The sequence below is a fragment of the Halichoeres trimaculatus genome, unplaced genomic scaffold (assembly GCF_033239565.1).
Source record: "Halichoeres trimaculatus isolate MK-OKI-2021-1 unplaced genomic scaffold, fHalTri1.1 fHalTri1_scaffold_5, whole genome shotgun sequence".
NCBI lineage: Eukaryota > Metazoa > Chordata > Actinopteri > Labriformes > Labridae > Halichoeres > Halichoeres trimaculatus.
Window position 1 is genome coordinate 18,102,476 of NW_027437183.1, and position 21,170 is coordinate 18,123,645.

The 21,170-nt window shown below is 42.2% G+C and overlaps 2 protein-coding genes across 4 annotated transcripts; both read right to left on the minus strand.

Annotated features, from left to right (window-relative positions):
• Window positions 1-106: 106 nt before the first annotated feature.
• Window positions 107-6,811, minus strand: pik3ip1 (phosphoinositide-3-kinase interacting protein 1). Its single transcript, XM_074671103.1, has 6 exons — window positions 6,526-6,811; window positions 6,241-6,369; window positions 5,713-5,829; window positions 4,100-4,288; window positions 3,903-3,981; window positions 107-1,778 (listed from the first exon to the last, which is right to left on the minus strand). Exons 1-6 carry the CDS (start codon window positions 6,635-6,637, stop codon window positions 1,562-1,564), a joined length of 843 nt encoding a protein of 280 aa, XP_074527204.1. The 5' UTR covers window positions 6,638-6,811; the 3' UTR covers window positions 107-1,561.
• Window positions 6,812-8,698: 1,887 nt separating this feature from the next.
• On the minus strand, window positions 8,699-21,047 carry LOC141790780 (tRNA (32-2'-O)-methyltransferase regulator THADA). Of its 3 annotated transcripts, none has more exons than XM_074670858.1 (31): window positions 20,842-21,047; window positions 20,562-20,742; window positions 20,391-20,477; window positions 20,283-20,310; window positions 20,052-20,200; window positions 19,838-19,960; window positions 19,632-19,752; window positions 19,407-19,552; window positions 19,246-19,330; window positions 19,036-19,172; window positions 18,742-18,939; window positions 17,780-18,494; window positions 17,363-17,515; window positions 17,095-17,204; window positions 16,833-16,993; window positions 16,584-16,753; window positions 16,318-16,482; window positions 16,082-16,230; window positions 14,629-14,766; window positions 14,436-14,540; window positions 14,132-14,332; window positions 13,893-14,043; window positions 13,428-13,680; window positions 12,759-12,995; window positions 12,476-12,680; window positions 11,920-12,108; window positions 11,082-11,332; window positions 10,834-10,992; window positions 10,484-10,750; window positions 10,170-10,372; window positions 8,699-10,074 (listed from the first exon to the last, which is right to left on the minus strand). In XM_074670858.1, the coding sequence occupies exons 1-31, from the start codon at window positions 20,961-20,963 to the stop codon at window positions 9,830-9,832; spliced, it is 5,604 nt and encodes a 1,867-aa protein (XP_074526959.1). In that variant the 5' UTR covers window positions 20,964-21,047; the 3' UTR covers window positions 8,699-9,829. The 3 variants fall into 3 exon arrangements, with proteins under 3 accessions (XP_074526959.1, XP_074526958.1, XP_074526960.1); XM_074670857.1 differs by having other exon boundaries at window positions 8,699-10,077; XM_074670859.1 differs by lacking the exons at window positions 20,052-20,200; window positions 20,283-20,310; window positions 20,391-20,477; window positions 20,562-20,742; window positions 20,842-21,047 and having other exon boundaries at window positions 8,699-10,077; window positions 19,632-19,747; window positions 19,838-19,904.
• Window positions 21,048-21,170: the final 123 nt, after the last annotated feature.

Genomic DNA, 21,170 nt, shown 5'->3' on the forward strand with positions numbered 1-21,170 from the left:
TACTGCAAAAAAAGAAAGCTCTCACAGTGCATAAAACTTGTGTAACAAGTTTGAAAGGGTGTGATTTACTTTTATGTTTCTTAGTTCTAAAATTTATGAACAAGGACACCTAATAGTGTTACATGGTTTTCTTTTATTTCAGTCCCAGGAGTGAAAATCTGCATTCATACAAATACACAGTTAATTCAAATGCTGCACAACAGTTTGTCAAACACATTGCTTAAGTGAAGAAACTTATGTCCACAACAGGCACACATGTTTAAGATGAAAGAGGAGCAGGAACCAGAGACCAACAGCGATACTGATCCTGTCAAAAACAAGATTATCTGAAATGCTGGGGTGATAAACACATGATCAGACAAGATACACAGAAGTAATGATGCATCACATGTAACAAACTGAACTCTATGTATGATGATGTCTATTGTCAGGCAGGTATTTCCAAAATGTCATTTTCAATCAGTAGTTTTACAAAAAGTGGCTCCTGAAAACAAACATACAGCAGGTAACCATGGACATGCATTCATGTTTTTTTGATTGTTTTCTGAATGAACACCAAACTTTGGACTGTTTCTATTCTACTCCATTCCTGAAGCATCAAGTGCATATTTCAATGCTCTGAATCTAATCTAAGACACCAGGCTTCTTTTGCACGTCACACACTAACAGTGCTGCTTTGCAAAGACAGGTCTCAGACCTCATCTGCTCTGTGTTGTGTGGCAGTGCTTTTTTTTTTGTCCTGAAGATTAACTACTGTCTCTCATGCTTCCTGAGAGCACTCTGTTATATTTCCTGTCACTCCTTAACCTGTGGAAAAAAGGGCAAGTCCTCTTTAATGTCTGCCGATGACCATTGTCATGCTCCTTGCATCGTCATTGGCCCTTTAGTCGAGTACAAAGAGAAAATAATCACCGGGGTAAAGACAACACAGGTACATTCAGAAGTATAATGCTAAGGCAGTTTCTCTCATCTTCAGTGGAGGTGGCTTCTTTTCAACACATCTGTGTCACAGAGATAAATCACTCTTCATACAAAAAAATCACATCTGCATCTCCCTCGGCACAGCCAGCAAGTCAATACAAAAAAAAAAAAAAAATCTAAATTATGATGTAACCAACACCTTTAGTGATGAGCACGTCTCCACATGGACACACTAAATAATGACAGTTATCAGGTCTCTCCCTTTTACAAAACACTGTCTGATCATGAAGACTGTGTGCATCATCACACCGTTATAGACAAAAACCATCTGATACTGTTTCTAAGGGATCTCTTTTCTCTGCTGTCAGTTATGTCAGATCAGAATATCAAAGATATCTTAATGATCTTGGTAGTGGTCTAAAGGTGTTAAGACAGTTTCAAAGGTGTTAGCTTATCTTGTTTGTGCCTTCAATGTAAAAGTAAAGAAAGGAGGACACAACACAAAAACAGCATTCAGTTCAAGTCTTTGGAGTCAACACAGTTCTCCCCTCCTTTGAAACAGAGCGGAGACATGTAGAAAGGAGTGTTTTGGTCCACAAAAATTTTTTGTAACAGTTCTGTTGGAGGACTAGCCGCCTGCTCATGCTCCTGGAGTTCCTGCTTGTTGGCCCATGAGAGGGTCCCCCCCCTCCACGCTGTCCTGGACGGGGGTGGTCTCCTGCTCTGCTGTGATGACGATGGTGTTTTCGTCGACCAGCTCACAAGTGGGGTTGGAGAAGGCAGAGAGGGGCAGGGTGATCCTCTGCATCTCACGCTCATACACTCGCTGCTCGTGCTGCTTCTTCATGTCCCGCCCTCTGTGGAAAAACAGTTATTCACAGTTTTACATTTATTTGCATTTTGTATAACAATGCTTCATGATACAAGAAGCATTAATTTATTTTAAGTAAGTACATGGCAATTATACATCCTATCTCAACATTCTTTTTAATCTCTTTTGGTCTCCACCAACTATCTTAATATCTGTAGCTAAACATCAGTTAAGTGTTAGCTGTCAAGAGAGGCAAGAGTAAACAAAAATGAAAGAGTAAACAAGAGGAAAATTAAAACAGTGACCTGAAAGAAAGAAAAGACTTTAGATTTGAGGAGGTCTGTGGAAAAGGCAATAAATCTCTGTAGAGCTCCTTGTGTCGGGTTGTGTTTAAAGTATTAAAAACTGTGGTTGTGTTAAAGAGTATAACAGTAATGCATTCAGTAGCTTTGTCACTGATACCACATATAGCCCTTTAGCATGGAGAAATTATAGTAAGTGCCTTATCTGCAGCAAACACAAGTGACAGATGGTGAAAGGGAACACAGAGGTGACATGCTGGCAAAGAGTTTATCTACTCCGAGGCAACATGGAGATGGGACACAGCACGAGGCTGCTCTCTACTGATCTGGTGCCAAAACAGGGGAATATATTTGGAGTCAAAACACTCCCCACCCTCTCCCTTTGGTGTGGCATATTGTGTAAGTCTGCTTAGCTATACTGTAAATCACCACCTGTGTTTCACGCTTGTGGGTTGTAGCTCCTTTTGGCTCTGAGCACATCATGGGGTGTTACAACTCTGCTTTGTGCACATTCTTCCTTTTCTGCATTTTTTTCAGGAGGTGTACATGTTTACAGTAAAACAGTAAGCCTGGCTTTCTGACTTCAAAAACCTAAACCTTTTTATGTTGATGTGGTCAAGACATGAAGTGTCACGACAACAACATGGCATCTTACTCAGGGTTCTGTGCCAGGTTTTTTCTTGGATGAGACCGAACACTCTCTGAGAACTGATTCCAGGTAAACAACCTTGGCTAGCTGTTTGTGACAAGCTACACTTACTGTTGCTGGCTCAAGCTCCATACCTACCTCAGGGATATTAGCCTGATGTATTAGATTAATTTACAAAGTTATGCAACGCTACATTCATTGGAGCAAAACCACATTCAGCCCCTTGCTGGTCTCTGCAGAGCCTCAGCCTTTTGAGGGGCTGTTCGCACTTGATTAGTGTCCTTAGAAGTGCACAACTTGCTCCCACTGGTTGGCCCAGAGCCTGTCCCTAGGGTGGGTGAAGTGTGATCCCCTGCATGTATTACAACCTGTTCAGGATGACAGCATAGCTGAAAGGAGTGAACGCCACTGAAGTGGTGCTTTGTCATATGGTGGTTCATGGCTCAAATATTACATTACAGATACAAATCAGATCTGAAGCCCCAACAAAGGGATCTTGGATATTTTGTGCTGAATGGAAGCACAGCCCTGCCTTTCACTTATTTTGGGTATTACATAACTGTAGCAAATGTGAGAGCTTCTCTAACTACACCAACCCCTCCTCCTCGCTCTCCTCTCTGTCAAGAATATCAAATAAAGATGCTCAAAAAAGACAGCAGGCCTTTTTTATCCTGCAACGGTCCTCCCTGTGTTCTGTTATGGTTGTCCTAATAAAGCTGGTCCATTACATTCATATGTAGCAACAGAGAGCATGGTGAGGCAATGTGAGCAACAGCTGGAGCCCTGAACACACAGACTATTAATATGCACCCGGCCATGTGAGTTTGGCGAATCACACTTGCACTCTTCCTGTGTATCTTAACCCTCTGGTGCATAGTGGTCACTGCTGTGGACAGCTATTCACATGTAATTTTTTCTAAATGTACTGGTCTCTATTTTGTTTTTATTCTTCTTGAAGCATGACAAAAAAATCATAGCTTATTTAAAATACTTGTTCAGAAAGTAATAGACATGTACCCAAGGGTTAACACAAAAAAAACATCACTGTGTGCCAGGAAGAACAAGGGAGCCCGAAGGAACAAACTCAGCTCCATCTTCAACTTGATTTACAGTAGATGCACACAATGGCATCAAACACAGATTAAAAAAAGGGAAAATAGGAAAAATACAACATACAGTTCCACTTCTCTTAATATTCTCTAATAATTCAGACACTGACCTCTTATAGAAGTAGCCTAATGTGATGCCCACTCCCAGGACGATTATAATGGCCATCATGAGAATGCCGATGACATAGCCTAGGAAGGAAACGGAAAACAGAAAACGTGGATATCAATGCAGAAGTCTGGTGAATTGAAACTGCAGTTTAGTTTGTATCATTGTCTTGTTGTCACAGTTAAACCTCCTGCAACATACCGAGCATGCCAAGGTCTTTTTTCTTCTTTGGTCCTGTGCGCACTCTTTGGCTGATTCCCATCACTGGCTGCACTGCAGCAACTTCCCCCCGAGAACCTCTGGACTTGGCGGGCTGGAAGCTCTCTGTTGAGGGAGTGGTTTCTGTTTGGTTCAGGGATTCAGCCTCAGCTGGCACAGCAGAAGCTTGCTCTACAGACACAATAAACAATGCAAGAATCAAACACCAATACTGATACCACAATATTGATAAAGCTACTGTTAATAATGTTACTTCTAAGTGCAACATCTCAAGGTGTATCAGATCCTAGGTTGTGTCTTCCAACCAATGAGCAGCTGCATGTCTGATTTATCTTTAAAAAACTTACAAAGCACTCCATCATTTTTGATCAAGTATCAAGAATCTACTAGATTAACTACAAATACAATGGCACCACATCTTTATTATTTCTACTGATAAATTCCTTTGTGAAGGCCTAAAGCAAATCAATACAACTAATAAAAGTAAATTTAAGGCCATGGTTCTAACCTCCGTTATTACACCTTCAAACCTTACTGTATGTGCTGACCTGCTAAAATTTACACTCTCATCACCATCAGTTTTAATCATTTTTATAGTAACATTTGTTGTAATGTTGTTCGTTCCATATATTTCCCCCTTAATGAGAGATAGTTTCATCTGACTACTGTGGCCCAGTTAAATTTCCACTGATGCAACCAAAGCAGCCAAACAATCCCCCTGCCTCTACTCTCAGGAAGCTGCTGGAATGTAAACCAGTTCAAGGATGACCAAGTGAGGGACATTTCAACTGGTATCAAACATAAACAGGATCTTCAGGCTGGCCTATGTTTAAAGAGAGAGGAATGTTCACTGGCAGATGTCAACATCTGCACTGTAATTTTTTTTCCATTCCCCCCATTCAGGTAGTTGTTTACAAACTCTGTAGGAGTTAAAGGCTGTGAAGTCATAAAAATGAAGCAGCCAATTAAAAGCTGTCTCTAAGGGAAGCCTGTTTCTCTCCGCCAATGAGGTCTGCTGTAGGGCGTGGTTAGCCTCTTTCTTGAAACTAAACTTTCTACCATGTGACCGAAGGGCTTTGTTTTTCTGTGACTTGGGTTGGAGTCAAGAGAGGAACAAAGTGCAAAGCAGACCAGGCTTTTCACAGTGACTTAAGCCTGACCAACTGACCTACAGACTAATACTCTTTAATAGGAGAGTAACTGTCAGTGATCCAAATCTCAAAAATCACCTGATTATTTTTTGTAAAAACTACACTAAGAAAGAGCTTTAAAAAAAACTTCAAGGGTGGCACAACCAGTTTTAGTTTGGCTTGATTCTTGTCAAAGTTTTGTTTCTGTGTTTACTAATTAGGACATTTGCATAAATGAACATCTCCTATCATTATTCCCCCAAGGTATTTCTCACAGGTAAAATAATAACAGCTTCTCGGGACAGATAAGTTTTCTGTTTCTGATGATACTGGCAATTATAACTGCAGTATCACTGAGGAAGCATTTCTGGCATTAAATCAGAAAATGCATATTTTATCTTTATAGATAGCTCTTGTGTAGCTCCAAAAGCTACTTTGCTAAATTTCTAGGCTGTGTTTACCTACCTTTGCATAGCTCAATTGCACAGAATTGTCTCTGGATTGTCTCATCTGGGCCAGCAATGTAGCACCAAGGCTTCTCAGAGGAGTCTGGGTTTCGGCAGTAATTGTGATCTCCCACACCTACAGGAGTGACAGACTGTTATTGAGACCAACAGAAAACATAGGCTCGTCTCTGTATGTGTGTCTGCGCTGGAGTCTGGATGAACCACTGGATTCATTAATCATTAACATTGCTTCATCACACCACAATGAACAGGCCGCCATGAGCACAAAGAAAGAAAATGGCAGAGGAGAAGCCATTTAACACCATAAACAGACAAATCAGTGGCACAGGAGAGAGCTGTAAACATCTCCCCTGTGGTTATTGTTCTGTATGATTACTCTGAGCTGCATTTTTACTTTGTATCAACATCTTAACAAAGATGTACCTTGTACTGACACTGTAACTTGTTCCTGTCAACATAAGTGATAGTACTCAACCTTTATTTGAGAAAATATGCACCCTGTTAGAAGTCAAAGTAGATAGTTTACCTGTCTGTGAATCAGGTTGGCTGTTCACATCATAGTCTCTGGTAGAGTTTGTCCAGTTAAGACAAATCAGACCTGAGGAAGAGCTCTGTTGTTCCCCTCTATAGTTCACACCATTGGATGTCACACAGTCTGGAAAAAACAACATAACACGTGAGAGCAACTAATCAGTGACAGTGCAATGAGAAAGAACAGGGGGATTATTTGGTAAATAATTCAAACCAAATATGTGTACAATCTTCACCATGAAAAACAAATCATAGAAGAGCCAATTTGATGCATATTTACCTGTTTGACTTCCATTCGATGCACTGGTCTCCACAACCACCACGCTCAGGATCACAACGTGCAGAGAGAGGAACATTCTGCAGAGCTGACGGGCTGAATTCACCGACATCATGGTGCCTCGACACGACTTTGCCCCTAAACAAAATTAATTGTGAAACACATGTTCAAAATGGACGAAGAGCCTATGCTGAATGCGTATCAGGCACACTGCTCCTGTCTGATGGAGTCCCAGCCCTTGTTTTTGTCAGAGGAGCTCAGCTTTCTTCGTAAACAGCCTTCAGTGGGAGGAGGTGGAGGAGGAGGAGGACGGTTGGAGGAGGAGCTGCTGACTTCCTGGTCCTAAACACTCACCAGGTTTGTTCAGAACACACACACAAAAGATGCAGCAAAATTGGCCTCAATATTTTTGGCATGCTGCCTTGAGAAAACAGCATATGAGCAAAACAGTCTGCGTGGAAATCTACAAGAAACTCACTCTCACATTTTGTTCAGGCTGTAAATGGGTTTCTTTGTGATTCCTACCCCTAGTTTTTCCTCTTATCCATCATTACTTCTAGCTTTATTACATTTCCAGAGGTTGTTTATAAATAGCATTCATGCTTTCAAAACTTTCCACTCCATTTAAGTAGTCTTATCAGGCTTCGAGGGTCTGACTCCTGCGTTAGTCTATGGTCAGAAACATGGGGCTGCTGTAAACAAAGGCCAATAAAAGGCAGCTGTCAATAGCAATAGAGAGCTGCAGGGAGGCCCTGTGTCATTGTTGGCTGACTGCTAAAGAGGGCAGCCAACCCCTGAGTCAGTCAGTGTTCACTCTCTAAATAAATGCTTACCCAGTTTTCTGGCTTTAACCAGAGCAAACACACCACATCTGTCCAGCACTCTCCATCTCATCCAGCTAGAAACATCTCCCAGCAAGTGCTGTGTAACCACTAGCTATAGTAGACTAAGCAATCAAGTAAATCTTTTTGATGTTGTGAAAGCCCAGGGAAGCCAAAGAAAAATAAAGAAAATGAAGAAAAGGTTACCAAATGGAAATTAAAACTTGGGCAACTATATGTTGAAATATTGATCTGGAATTGGTAATATCATTTTATAAGAATACCAAACTTCTGCTAATGTCAGATGACTCATAGCGTGCTTTCTCCTGTTTTATACAGTTATACTGTCTCTCAGTATGACTGACCTGCAAATCACAATCTGAACCAAGTTGGACTTGGCCTCAAAATCATGATCAACATTTGTCAACAAACAAATATCACCAAATGTAAGTATTTTCCTTTATTTATAATGTACAAATCAATATCAGTTTATATGTACACTAATAATGTACAGACATTTTAAATAGCATCAGATAAACAACCGTGTCTTGACAGACTGTGCACCTGAGTAGCATTGATCTGAACAATTAAAACAAACATAATCAGTTTTCTTGTTGTATTCTCTTTATTTCATTTCAGTTAGATTGAATTATGCTATTTTAATGATACAAAGTTAAAAACATTTCCTGCATTGAGACGTTAGTAAAAAAAAATTAAGCTGGCTATTTGAACCTTCAGAGGTAGGATTCACTGATGGCTTGAGATGAATCAGTAGAAAAACACTTTTATGTTGCAGATGGTTCACATGTTCTGCATCCATGCTCTCACACAGTGAAAGTAAAAGTGGTTTGTACCTACTTGGCTTTGCTCCCTGTTATCATAGTTAATCCTTTCATAAGCAGGATACAGGCTTAAAGAGAGCACTGAGACTCTGCACTCACAGTAACAATAGCAGATGGTCATTTTCAAGATTTACACACACTCAGCCTTCGGGAAATGCCCAGCCTTGCTTTTGTACAGATTTTCACAAACATTCTTCTCAAGGTTAAGGCAGAAGACACAACTTGTGCTCACTGTTCTCGCAGAATCTGAATAAATATTATAATGACGTTGTCTTTTCTTGTAAATTATGCTTTTGTTTTCAAGCCTTCTGATAAATTTTGTGCTGACCTTAAGCCATGTGTTTATCTTTCCTTGTGATTTGAAGTAGAGCAAAGTTCAACCCTCCATTTGTACTTTAAAGTGCTGCTGCTAAGAGGCTCTCAAATAAGGTTTAATGTTTTTGTAAGAACTTTGATCAAGATGGTTTAAGGTTGGTACAAAACTCTTATTTTCTGTGATTTCCTGTTTTTGATGGTTTTTTTTTTTTAACACTTTCTGATGCAGGAAGTGCTGCAACATAAAGTGTGACTTTATGAGGTGTGTGTGATATTAAAAGAGGCAAACAAGGTGAAAATTCTTTTGTAGGCTTTAAAGAATCAAACTTTTGAAGTTTCATGTTTGAATCATTAACATGGACTTGATATCATATCTGTGAAATAATCTAGAGGAGAGTACAAGCACAATGCTTTGTGCAGAGCGGTAACCATTGCAAAGCCTAATATGAATAACTGGGCTTATATCTGTGACTCTTCAAGTTTACAGTAATATATTAATCAACTGGTCATCTAATAAGTTATCCTGAGGATTGTGTTAAAGTTTTGAGGATGCAACAATAAAATCTTTCATGCACATTTAATTAACAGCCTACAATAGCTAACCTTAGTATGGATAAAACTCTTTCATAAAATGTTTGTTCAATACTGAGAGACGCCCATCTCAAACAAAAGCAGAGGGCTAACTGATGATGTAAGACTGCTGTAGTGTGCACTCTGTTGCGGGGCAACCATCAGCTCCCCATCAGTCATCATAAGCAGCCCACATGAGGTTGGAAAATGGATCCTTACCCCATCTCTAATGGAGCATTAAAACACACAATATTCCCCTGCTGGGCACCAAGCAGCCAGATCTCCTGATACTGCTGGATTACATCACCGCATCAGTGAGAAACATATAACTGCTGCAGCTTCAACGAGACAAACAACCAATCAGTGAGTATAATTCTTTAGGTGAAAGTAATCAGAAGAGCATACCTGGATTTTTGGGGGGTCTGTAACTCTGCATTAAAAAGCACTATTGTAGAAATTAATGTGTATGATTTCTAGTATAAATGCGTTGCAACCAAAACATCCAAGAACAAACTGCTGCACCCTACCAGTAGGTGTTTTCTCTGCTTAGGTAATTTGATGATAGACACATCTGACTGCAGCGTCGCAGCTCTTACATAACCAAGCCAGCCCACCAAGTGCCAGTGTACTGCAGCATCAGCAGTGGAGATACTCATTCACGAATCAGCCTGCACATGAAGATGTCTCAAGCATTCTTGAGATACCCAGAGGTAATTTCATCCAGCTATCCTCAGTCAGTGTGCTGTACAGAACAGGCGGTCAGAGTGGCAGCTCTCCAGCAACAGCAGCTGTTAAAATGGCAGGAAAGTGGATACCATTCTGACTGAGGAGGGTGCAAACTTCCTGCAGAGTCCTTTGCAGAAAGGAGGTATCACCAAGGTGTTGCACGTCATGTGATGTTTTCAAAAGTTGGAGGAGAAAGGTAGCTCTGGAGAGCAGCCCAGACAAGGTGCTGTGAAAATTAGGATCTATGAGAAGAGCCAGCCAGTGAGGGGTCAGAGTTTCTGCTTAAAAGAGAACAAAGAATTACACAGTTACACAGAGGATCAAGTCATCACATACTGGGTATATTATTAGGAGTAAAAGGCCAACATATTACCTGTCTGGATCTTTTTACAGACACACAGGCTGTCGAGCACTTGTGCAGCATTAGCTTCTGCCCATGCACTCAGGCTCTGTGCCACAGCAGAGGATTTTGAGTATTTTTCAGCCATCTGCAGCAGGTAAGGCAACAAATGTGCAGACATGACAGAGGGCTCTGCAAACACGTTGGCCTCATCCTGTTCGTACAGGCTTGAACACCTGAGTGTGAGAACAACAATCACTGAACAAATCTTGAGTAAAAACAGAAAAGACAAATCTCCAGTCAGGGTTTTTTTTCTTTTGTTTGTTAATGGGTAAGAAGTAACATACGCTGTCTCTGAGGCTTCCTTTAGCACAGATCTGAGGTCAGACAGAGGCAGGTGACACAGCAGCACCTCTAACGTGCCGGAGGTATCCCAGAAATCTTCAAGCAGCAAGTCCAGAAGGAGTGGCAGAGCCTGGTTCACTTGCATAATGTAGACACTCCTCTGGGGTTCTCCTCTTCTGACATGGTGCAGGATGGAGGTAAAATGAGCTGCTTTTATCCTCACCTGCTGGCTTTGGTCCTGTAGCAGGTACAGACCTGTGTTGATCAACCTAAAGCAGAAATTCAACCGTTTTAATTTCTGTTCATTAGGGTTTATCTTTTGATTGACAACTGGATTTGACTTCCTTCATACCTGATCATGACAACAGATGGGACACTGTGTTTTCTCATCAGTGAATCTGCAGCCACACACAGAGCTTCAGCACACGCTAACCTGAGAACTTCAGGGGCGTCTGGGGACCTCTGGATTTCGAGAATGCTACACCAGCACTGGAGCGAGGATATCTTTAGGCTGATGTGCATAAAAGAGAAGAAAAATATCAGCCCTGTAGCTAGAAGGAAAAAGAAGTTGTAACAAAAGCACATCAAAATATATATAACCTCGAGTCTGACAGCTGGGAAAGCAGCAGACTAGCAGCACAAAGAGCTTGGGACAAATATTCTGGGCCCCCACGTTGGTCCTCCAGATCTTTGAGCAACAAATCCAGACAATCTGGCACGACTGGCTCCTCCAGCAGGGCTGACGGAGGAAGATTTTGGAGTGAAGAAGAATCAACTCCTGCCACCAGGGCTGTGAGGTAGGCTCTGCGGTACTCCACATTTTGACTCAACAATGCCTCCCTCAGGTTTGACTGGGGATAAGGAACATAAGGAGAGTCCTTTAATTGGCTTGTCAGATAATCAATGAGCTTTTAAATGCCAGACAGGTAAGCCCTTACTGAGCCTCACTGGGTATCAGTTGGTGTATGAACAATTTAAAAATCTGGATCCAGTGCATTATATGAAAAATGACAAACATAATAAAAATGAAAAAAGAGGTATCACTTTTCAAACTGAATGACATAATGAGGACATGCAGTAAAATAAATGATAATACCATACAAACAGTAGTACCTGCCTTAAGCTTCTATAAAAAAAGAGATACAGTATCAGTTCTTATCATGTCATATGAAGAGCTTATCTGAGTGACCTCGATATACAGCAGATAATGAAATGACAGACATCCTCAGACTGATTGGGCTGGAGTCTCCTCTACTACAAAGGAAGTACCAAACTATCCAGACAGATCTCAGCCTGAGATTGAATTCGGTCCAAACCCTATCTCTGCTTCCTTGGTTTCTTCCCATTGTGCTCTGAACAGGTTTCTATAATGAAAGCCGTTGGACAGGTTTTGTAGACTGGTTGTTTGCTTTACTCTGAAGTCTGCCTCATGTCTCACCTGCAACACCCTCTGGATCACCTCCTTTAGGCTGGTTTGCTGCAAATGCTGCCCATCAGCCACCAACATGACCAATGAGAGCCTCAGATCAGGGCTCAGTGCAAGAAAGTTATCCCAGATTTCACACGCCCACTTTGGATCTGCACATAAGAATTGGAGGACGTCTCGATGGAAGGATGACAAACCAACCTGTTGAGATGACATAGACAAAGCATAGGCTTAGCATCTGGGGATTCATGGGTGTTTAGAGCCTTGAATCCTGAATTTGACTATTGGCCTCCTGCTGTCAATAAAAGTAGTGTTTTCATCAAAGGTGGAGCAGTGTTGTTTCAAGTTCCTATTTTGTTATATTTGCACAAACATTTGTCCTTGGGAGCAAACAACGTTTTGGAAAAAAGTTCTGAATAAGATTCTATGTCATATTTTAAGCGACTACAGAGTCTTTGGTGTTTTGTAAAGCCATTATTATTGCAAACTTTAAAAAAACAATTGTCTTATTTTGTAAAAAGGAAATAACAGACCTAATATGTATTCTGTCTATTTGTGTGTTACACACCTGAAGCTTTAGTTGAGGTTTCTGGATGTCATGAATGAGAGTTTCACTGAGTTTTGTCAAAAAGGTCTCACTGAAGAATTCTCTCAGCAAGTCTGCCAACCTGAGGTACGCCCCTCTCACTAGGGGGCAGCGCTGAGCCTCAGTCACCAACCACAGAGAAGCATCCACACATCTCAGCACTTCACACAAGTCAGCTGAAAGGACACTGAGAACAGAAACACAGCAGAATAAAAAAGCCTCTGAGAGTCTGATGAATAGATAAAAACTCTCTTTCTAGTCTCACCTGTGTGTGCTGAGAGCTCGGGCCAAAACGGCTTTGATCTGCAGCAGCTGTCCGTGGAGACGGTTGTGGCAGATGTGCTCCCGTGGACCAGGCAACTGAGCAGCCAGTTTGTTGAGGATGGTCATGTACTCTGAGGGGGGACTCATGGCAACCAAAGCCTTTGAAGCCATTACTCTAACACTGTAAATGGGGCTAGCAGACAGCTGCAGTAAAGGCGGCAGGAAGTCCGACAGAGTTCTGGCATGAGAAAAAAAATTGCATTGTCAAATTATGTCAGTATAGACCAATAGAAATAAATAAATCTTAGTTTTTAAGACGGTTTTAGCATAAATAATCTGCAAAATACAAAATTATTAAGCATTTTGCATATTACACAAGAAGATTACCACGCTTAAGTTTACCCACAACCTACAAAGCTTCAACAAGCAGAATAAGACCTTGAATAGGGGTAAACATCTTTGCTACCAGTTTACTAGCTTATGCTAAGCTTAAATACTAGATTGATATTGTTCTTCTTTTTACTCTTGCCAAGAGAAGAGAAATTGCAGCTAACTTAAATGATCATGTGCAAAACTAAACCAAATGTGTTTTCACTGAGTTTGCAAAATGGTTATTCAGACCAAACCATCCACAGTGAGTAAATAATGATGAGTAAATGATAAGAATTACTCTGATGAGTCTTGGACACCAGGCTGGAGTTGTGCAAGCAGAGTAAGGACAGGGTAGAGCGATGGTTGGAGGTGCAGCCTGGCCTCATCAGAAGGACCCTGGAGGTCTTGTGCTGCACCTTTCAGCTCACCAAGGAGGAATGTCTGGAGTTCAGGGTAGTGGATGAAGAAGGCAAGAGGGGACATGCCATGCTGGGCAGACACCCCATCCTCACTGCTGGGCCGCTGACCAAGCATACGAGAGCACAGAGAACCTAGACACAGAAGTTTTTCTAATGACTGGAAGGATCAAAGGAATTCATATGCCTTCAACCTGATCGTCCAAGTAAAAACATTTTTTTTAGACTTCTTAAAAGAATGATTTTAAAGTGTCAACACTAATAATGATACAATAATTAAATCTACTTTTATGTCTTTATTTATCTATTCTTCAAGGACATCTGAAACACAAGTGTCTGTGTCTTACTGTAAAGCTGCAGAGCAGCATTCCTCATGGCCCAGCATGCAGAGCTCAATAGATTAAGGGACAGGATAGCAACTGATGGAGCAAACTGAAGGACAGCAGCTCCCAGACCTGAACCTCGCACCAGAGCCTGCAGAGTGTGAACTGCACACACCTGCAAGGACAGGGACAACCACGTGAGCACATCTGTATTTGTTGTTATAAAAAAAAAAAAAAAACTCTTTTTATTTAACTCAACAAACCTGTGGCAGGTCTACTGTTTGGTCCCAGTTCTCAGGCAACGGGGCTTTTGCTATCTCAAGTAAAGTCTGCATACTGTGAGCTAATAGAGGTCTGGATTTAGTTGCTTCCTCTGCTGACAAAACACAAAGGATAAGCATCGGCAGCCCTGCAGCTCGCCGGGTCACTGATGTCGAGCGAGGGGACCTCAAAACCTGCAAACCCTTGAAAGACAGAAAAACAGGCCATACATGTATAAAGTGTCCAGCTTGTCTGTTTATTATATATATTCAAAAAAATAACACAAAAACATGAGTAAAAACTCACTTGTTTCAGCATGTGAGCTGGGATATCCCTCAAATCAGCATCACTGCTGCTCAACAGAGAAGCACAGAACCTGGTGAAGCCCACACAGCATCCCTCTACTGCCCCCTGGTGACAACAATCATTATTTTGAGAAAAGGACTTGAAGTAGAGATAATTTCAACTTCCATCATCTAAACTGATTTGTAAATCTTACCCAATGACGGCATTTGAGAAGAATATTCTTAAATACTTTAGATGCTCTCATTAGATCCTCTTTTGTTAGGGGGTGCTGGTTGGGTTTGGTTCCAGCTAAAAGTTTCTCCACGAGAGAGCCTAAAAAGATTCCTATCTCCTGAGAGAGAAAAAAGATTAAAAGCAAGATAAGAAATATATAAAAGAGAGGAAAGCCATGCTGAGACAAAGTCTCATCCAACAAAATAATTAGTCAATAAAAGATATACACTCACCAGCCACTTTATTAGGCACACCCGTCCAACTGCTCACTAACGCAAATTTCCAATCAGCCAATCACATGGCAGCAACTCAATGCATTTAGACATGTAGACATGTGATTGGCTGACGATCTGCTGCAGTTCAAACAAGGCATCAGAATGGGGAAGAAAGGTGATGTAAGTGACTTTGAACGTGGCATGGTTGTTGGTGCCAGACGAGCTGGTCTGGGTATTTCAGAAACTGCTGATCTACTGGGATTTTCATGCACAACCATCTCTAGGGTTTACAGAGAATGGTCCCAAAAAGAGAAAATATCCAGTGAGCGGCAGTTCTGTGGGTGAAAATGCCTTGTTGATGCCAGAGGTCAGAGGAGAATGGCCATACTGGTTCGAGCTGATAGAAAGGCAACAGTAACTCAATTAACCACTGGTTACAACCGAGGTATGGAGAAGAGCATCTCTGAACACACAACACGTCCAACCTTGAGGCAGATGGGCTACAGCAGCAGAAGACCACACCAGGTGACCCTCCTGTGAGCTAAGAACAGGAAACTGAGGCTACAATTCACACAGGCTCGCCAAAATTGGACAATAGAAGATTGGAAAAACGTTGACTGGTCTGATGAGTCTGGATTTCTGCTGCCACATTCAGATGGTAGGGTCAGAATTTGGCGTCAACATGAAAGCATGGATCCATCCTGCCTTGTATTAACGGTTCAGGCTGGTATTGGTGGCGTAATGGTGTGGGGGATATTTTCTTGGCACACTTTGGTACCAACTGAGCATTGTTTAAACACCACAGCCTATTGTTGCTGACCATGTCCATCCTTTTATGACCAGAGTACCCATCTTCTGATGGCTACTTCCAGCAGGATAACATGCCATGTCATAAAGCTGGGATCATCTCAGACTATGACAATGAATTCACTGTACTCAAATTGCCTCCACAGTCACAAAAGCTCAATCCAATAGAGCACCTATGGGATGTGTGGAACGGGAGATTCTCATCATGGATTTGCAGCCGACAGATCTGCAGCAACTGTGTGATGCTATCATGTCAATATGGACCAAACCCTCTGAGGAATGTTTCCAGTACCTTGTTGAATCTCAGCCACAAAGGATTAAGGCAGTTCTGAAGGCAAAAGGGGGTTCAACCCGGTTCTAGCAAGGTCTACCTAATAAAGTGGCCAGTGAGTGTGTTTGGGTCTGTTTTACCTTGAGTGAGACCCAGCAGCAGGTGAGAATGAGGCTGTGCTCTTCAGACAGTAAGACAACCTCCTCTCCATTCAACTGTCCTCCTCCAGATGCCTGGGCTATCAGAGAGCTGATGGCATTCCCCATATCACAAAAAGATGGCGGGGCATCTAAGAAAAAAGACAGCCGATTACTGAGTAGCTCATAAATATGCCTGAAGTGCTGCTTAACTTGGCCTAAATGTCAGGTTAGTCTACCCTTTTCATTGGCACAAGTGTCCTGATCTCCATACAGAACGCCCAGCAGGAGGAGAGAGATACTATCCATCAGGCCCAGCACCTTCAGGGTTAGACTGTGGCCGAGTATGTCATACACACAGCTGGGTGCCTCGAGCAAACATCTCTGAAGAGCACTGAGAACCCCTGAAGAATAGTTAATGATGGGATTAAAAAAGTGGAACAACATTTTTAAGAGTTTAACAGCATACATTGTTCATGCCAGTGGTGTTGATCAAAGGTGTCACCATGTATGGGCTTGGTTCTGGCGGCAAGCAACATGTCAGCTTTGGCTGTCAGATAATGTTCCTCCAGCTCTTTAACCAGGAATTGAATCATGCAGGAGGTTTTGGAGCTACTTTCACTGCTGAGGGAGATGTCCATGTTCAGGATGCAGTCCTCAGGTGGCTCTTTTGATCTGCAGGTATAACAACAAGTGACAACCATTCATCCTTTGTATCTACTCTGATAGATCATCAGTTGGGGAGAGGGCTTACTTGTTTAGAGCAACTTTCATCATCACTGCTCCCATCTGAGCTTCCTGCACTCGAGGGCTGCACAGAAGCTGTCTGGTTCTCATGAACAACGCTGCAGCGATGTCATCTGGAAAACTGGGTGGGAAGAATCTCAGCAATAAACCAGCTGAGAGTTCACGAATCTGTAAAAGAAGAGATAATAAGGTTGCTGCTCTGTCAAAATATTCTAAACTCAATCTTAAATAATATGAGCCAAGCACAAGGCAAGGTGATGCAACTCTACCTCATTTGTAGAATCCTCCAAGCAGCTGATGAGGGCCAGCTGTTTTGTCCTGCAGAAAAAATCCCACTGTCCTTTTTGTCTGGCACAGCCAATGAGAGACCCCATATTAGCTGAAAAAGGGGGTTTCATGAAGCTTGTTGACATATAAGCCAGAATAATATGAAATAATGACAGTGAAATTAATCATTAATATAACAAATCCACAGAGCTAGCTTGTAAGAAATAGGCTTTTCTGGCCTGTATCTTGTCACTGCTTTTCCAGTCTGACCTGGAGGTTGTCCTTTCTTCTTGTCTGGGCTCCAGCTGTCTGTGCAGGTCTCCAGCACTGCAGACAGCAACAGCAGCACAGTCTTCTTCCTCTGATAGCTATGTCCAGGGGCTAGATAGCCATATGGGAGCTGACTCAACCATTCCACAAACCCTATGTTATGAACAGATAGGAGGGACTTATGAGCTGAAAAACTGATATATAATGGAAAGTGCTGATTGTAAAAGTCACTAAGCCTCATTCAGCAGTAAACAGTTCTTAAGAGGAAACATATTTGAGTAACCCTACCAATTTGAAAACACAAAATGTAACAGATGAGAACTGCAGACCTTCAGGTGAGACAGCCAGTAAAGCTTTTGTAGAGTATGATAAATGCATATTAGGAAGTAAAAGAGAGCTGTCTGTTGGTTAACTCACCTAATCCCTGCTCTAGTGCATCTTCTGCCCTCTCTGAGTCTCTGACATCTCCTTTCTCCTTAACGTTCTGCCCTTTCAAAAGCCCCAGACAGCCATCTCTAATACGAACTAGAAACTTTTTTATTCCAGCTTGAAAATGTTGGCGGAAAGGGGAAGACTCAGAGTTAAGGTTTTGAGGGATAAACCTCCTCATTATTGACATCTCCTCTGCAGTTGGGGTGTCTTTCATCTTTGGGCTGCAACAGAGGAGGTTCAGAGCAGCGAGGCGAACTTTGTCATCTGCGGATCCGAGTGCTAACTTGAGGGTCTCAAAGGTTGAGCTCCCCTGCAGAGCCCAGGGAGAGCCTCCTGTCACAGCTCTGTAGGAGCTGAGGATACAGGCCCAGGCATAGAGGTGTCCAGGAATGAAAGGGTCCAGAGAGGCCAGAAGAGGCTCCACAGCAAAGGGGAAGATCTGAAAGGTGCAGGGTAATAAGAGTGTCGCACTGTTGTTCTGGAGAAGAGTGACATCAGACGCCAGAGCCTCATGAATGACAGACTGCCAGCACCTCGCCCACTGATTTGCCTGATCCAACTCAGTGTGTGCGCCTTGACACAGCTCTCGCCTCTGCTGTTGTATCAAACACCTGTAGAGCTCTGAGCCACAAGGTGACAGGTGATTGGTCGACAAGCACTTCAGGATGTGACTTGGTAACTCTGCATATAGATCCAGCACCTGATTAAAAAAAAAACATATGTAAAAGTCATCACAGGGGCAAAACTACATTATCAGTATAAAAGCCTGGATTCATTAAGAAATAGGGGGAATCCCCCAAGATGCATCAAAGGATGGGAATAATAGTAAACACTGTGAATTATATATATATATACTCTGTAGTTAAAAAACTACACCATAGATAACATTTTTTTTTTTACTAAAATCAGTGTCCACTCAGTAAATCAGCTTGATTTTCAACCCTCACCATGTTGGTCCCCAGATATGGCAGAAGAGCACACAAGCGATGATATTTGGCTTTGGCTTCCCACGGCAGTTTGATTATTCTCTCAAGAAGAGTCACATAAACAGTCTTCTTTGTGTCACTGAAGTGCTCACAGTCCATCTCATAGACATCCAACAGAAGACCAAAGGCAGTGCGTACAAGCTCAGGCACACCCTCTACCTGTAAATGCACAGTAGACTCAGTAAATACCCTTAAACACTATGCATTTGTGTTTTTCATAAATTGTAATATTAAAACAAAGCATTTCTGACTCACTGGACTTTCTGCGTTGGTCCAGATGATGTGAATGAGCTTTTGCAGGAGGCTGCTGTCGTCAAGCAGAAGCCGAGCACTCATCATCTTCCAGATTTCAGTCACACATCCTTTTACTTTCTTTAGCCATAGTGTCAATACTGCAACATGTCATGTTTGAACAGTGGATATCAAAACTTAAGCTCATGAATAAACCACATAGACATTTCTCACCTTCAAAGGCAAAGTAGTGGCAATCCAGCTTCTTCTCACACAGAGCGTAGACAAGAGGGAACAAGCCTTTCAGCAGCAAACATGTCTGAAAGAAGAGCATGATCAGAGTGCAAACAAGAAAAGAAGAACAAGTTTGTGATTTGAGCTTAGACTAAATTTACTTCTGTGGTGTCTTCATGTGAACTGAGCAAGATGTGGGGTCGGCAGCAGGTCAAGAGGCCCCTGCAGACAACCAGCCGGTCCACTCCATCCTTCCCTGCAGGCCTGCACTGAACCTGAAGGGCGCCAACAGCCAGCAGCCAGGGCTCTGAGAGAGAAGCAGGGCTTCAGTAAGTAGGGCACTGATGAACTTGGAAGCATTTCCTGCAGTAATTTTGGTTACGTACTGGAGTGTGAGACTTGTAGCAGACTCCAGGCAGCAGCTGCTCCAGCTTGGCTCTCTGGTGCCGAGTTGATCAGCATGGCCACAGCAGTGCCAGCCAAAAGACGTGTGTCCCTGTTGCTGCACTACAAGACAGGACACAAGACCTGAGACACATTGAACAAACAGAAAAGTATTATTTTTTAAAAAGTAATGGAACAAATAGGAAACCTGTCCAAGTATGATGTCCATTAGAGCCTGCAAGATATCCTGGACTGCTGGGCAAACATCCTTTTTTTCCCACACTAAAGGAGCCACCTCACTGGACAACAGCTGAAATATCTGCAGACACACCTGCAGAGACAGATCAGTCGAAGTGAACCATACCGCAAGGCTACAATGAATGCAATGGACTGATTCAAGAACCACACAGCACTTCATATACCTTCACAGCAGTGTAACACAGTGGACCATCTCTTAGGGATTCTTGTTGCAGCACGGCCACAACTAACTCTGACACTTTATTCAGAAAAGACATGTGGGACTCTTTCCACACCTCACGACCAACAGTGCTGTCCTCCAGGAACATACAGGCTGGGGAGAAAAAGACAATTTGTCAAAAAGAAAGAAAAATTGTTGTATTTTTATCAAGATGTCAACTTTAACCAGTATCAACCTTTCTGTAGGTCTTCATAGCACAGCATCTGAAAGAAAGACAGCAATAGTTAATGCTGTGCTTTTGTGCAAATGTATGATAAACATAAGTGACGTGCGAGCTCCTTACCTGCTCAGTATTGACTATGTTGTGTAAACAGCGCTGGGTTTCTTTAAAAACTAAGTTATGGTTCACCTTTGTCAACTGTTGTAAAATCTGTCAAACAAATAAAGACGATTAAGTAAGATTTCTATTTACTCATTATTAAAAACTGTGCACAAGATATACTGCTGGGCTGACCTGGTCCACTTTACGGCAGGCTGTGGAGATGCTGACCATCTCAAGCTGCAGGGAGAGCAGCAGTCTGACAAGAAGCTGGAGTTGACCCTCCTCTAACGTGTGAAGCTGTTCCTCTGAAATATGTCTCAGCAGCTGAACTGCCTCCTCTAAACAGCGCTCCTTGCATCGTTTTTTACTATTCCTGTCCAAACAATCACAATAATAAGTCGTTGCGATACCTTATGTGTCATAAAGTATTTACTAAGGTGTAACAGGACATGCTGAAGTTAGAGGTACCTACCTGGATGCTTCAGACAGTTTATCAATGAACAACTTGAGTGTTTGACTGACGTCTTCAGATGTTTGACCCTTTGTAATGACACACTCCTGCAAACGTGTCATCAGCTCTTCAAACGACAACATTCTGTATAGCCTAAATTGACTTTACTTCTAGTGCTGATGGATACCAAGGGCTAGACAGCATCAGCGAGCAGCGAGCGAGCAACACGCGAGTGCACTGGTCACGTGACAAAACTCTTCTTCTACTCCTCTATCAGCAGTTTTTCCTTGAGTAACCGCGACATGCCGCCATCCAGTGGCAAGTTTTAAGGTTTAAATCTCTTTAGATTT

Coding starts and splice junctions, on each gene's coding strand:
- LOC141790780 (XM_074670857.1), bottom strand. CDS start 20,963: ATGTTGTCGTTTGAAGAGCTGATGACACGTTTGCAGGAGTGTGTCATT. Junction 20,743..20,841: donor AAACTGTCTGAAGCATCCAG/GTAGGTACCTCT, acceptor TTGTTTGGACAG/GAATAGTAAAAAACGATGCA. Junction 12,681..12,758: donor CGAGCTCTCAGCACACACAG/GTGAGACTAGAA, acceptor TTCTGTTCTCAG/TGTCCTTTCAGCTGACTTGT.
- pik3ip1 (XM_074671103.1), bottom strand. CDS start 6,637: ATGATGTCGGTGAATTCAGCCCGTCAGCTCTGCAGAATGTTCCTCTCT. Junction 6,370..6,525: donor ATCGAATGGAAGTCAAACAG/GTAAATATGCAT, acceptor TGTTTTTTCCAG/ACTGTGTGACATCCAATGGT. Junction 4,289..5,712: donor TGCAATTGAGCTATGCAAAG/GTAGGTAAACAC, acceptor TTGTGTCTGTAG/AGCAAGCTTCTGCTGTGCCA.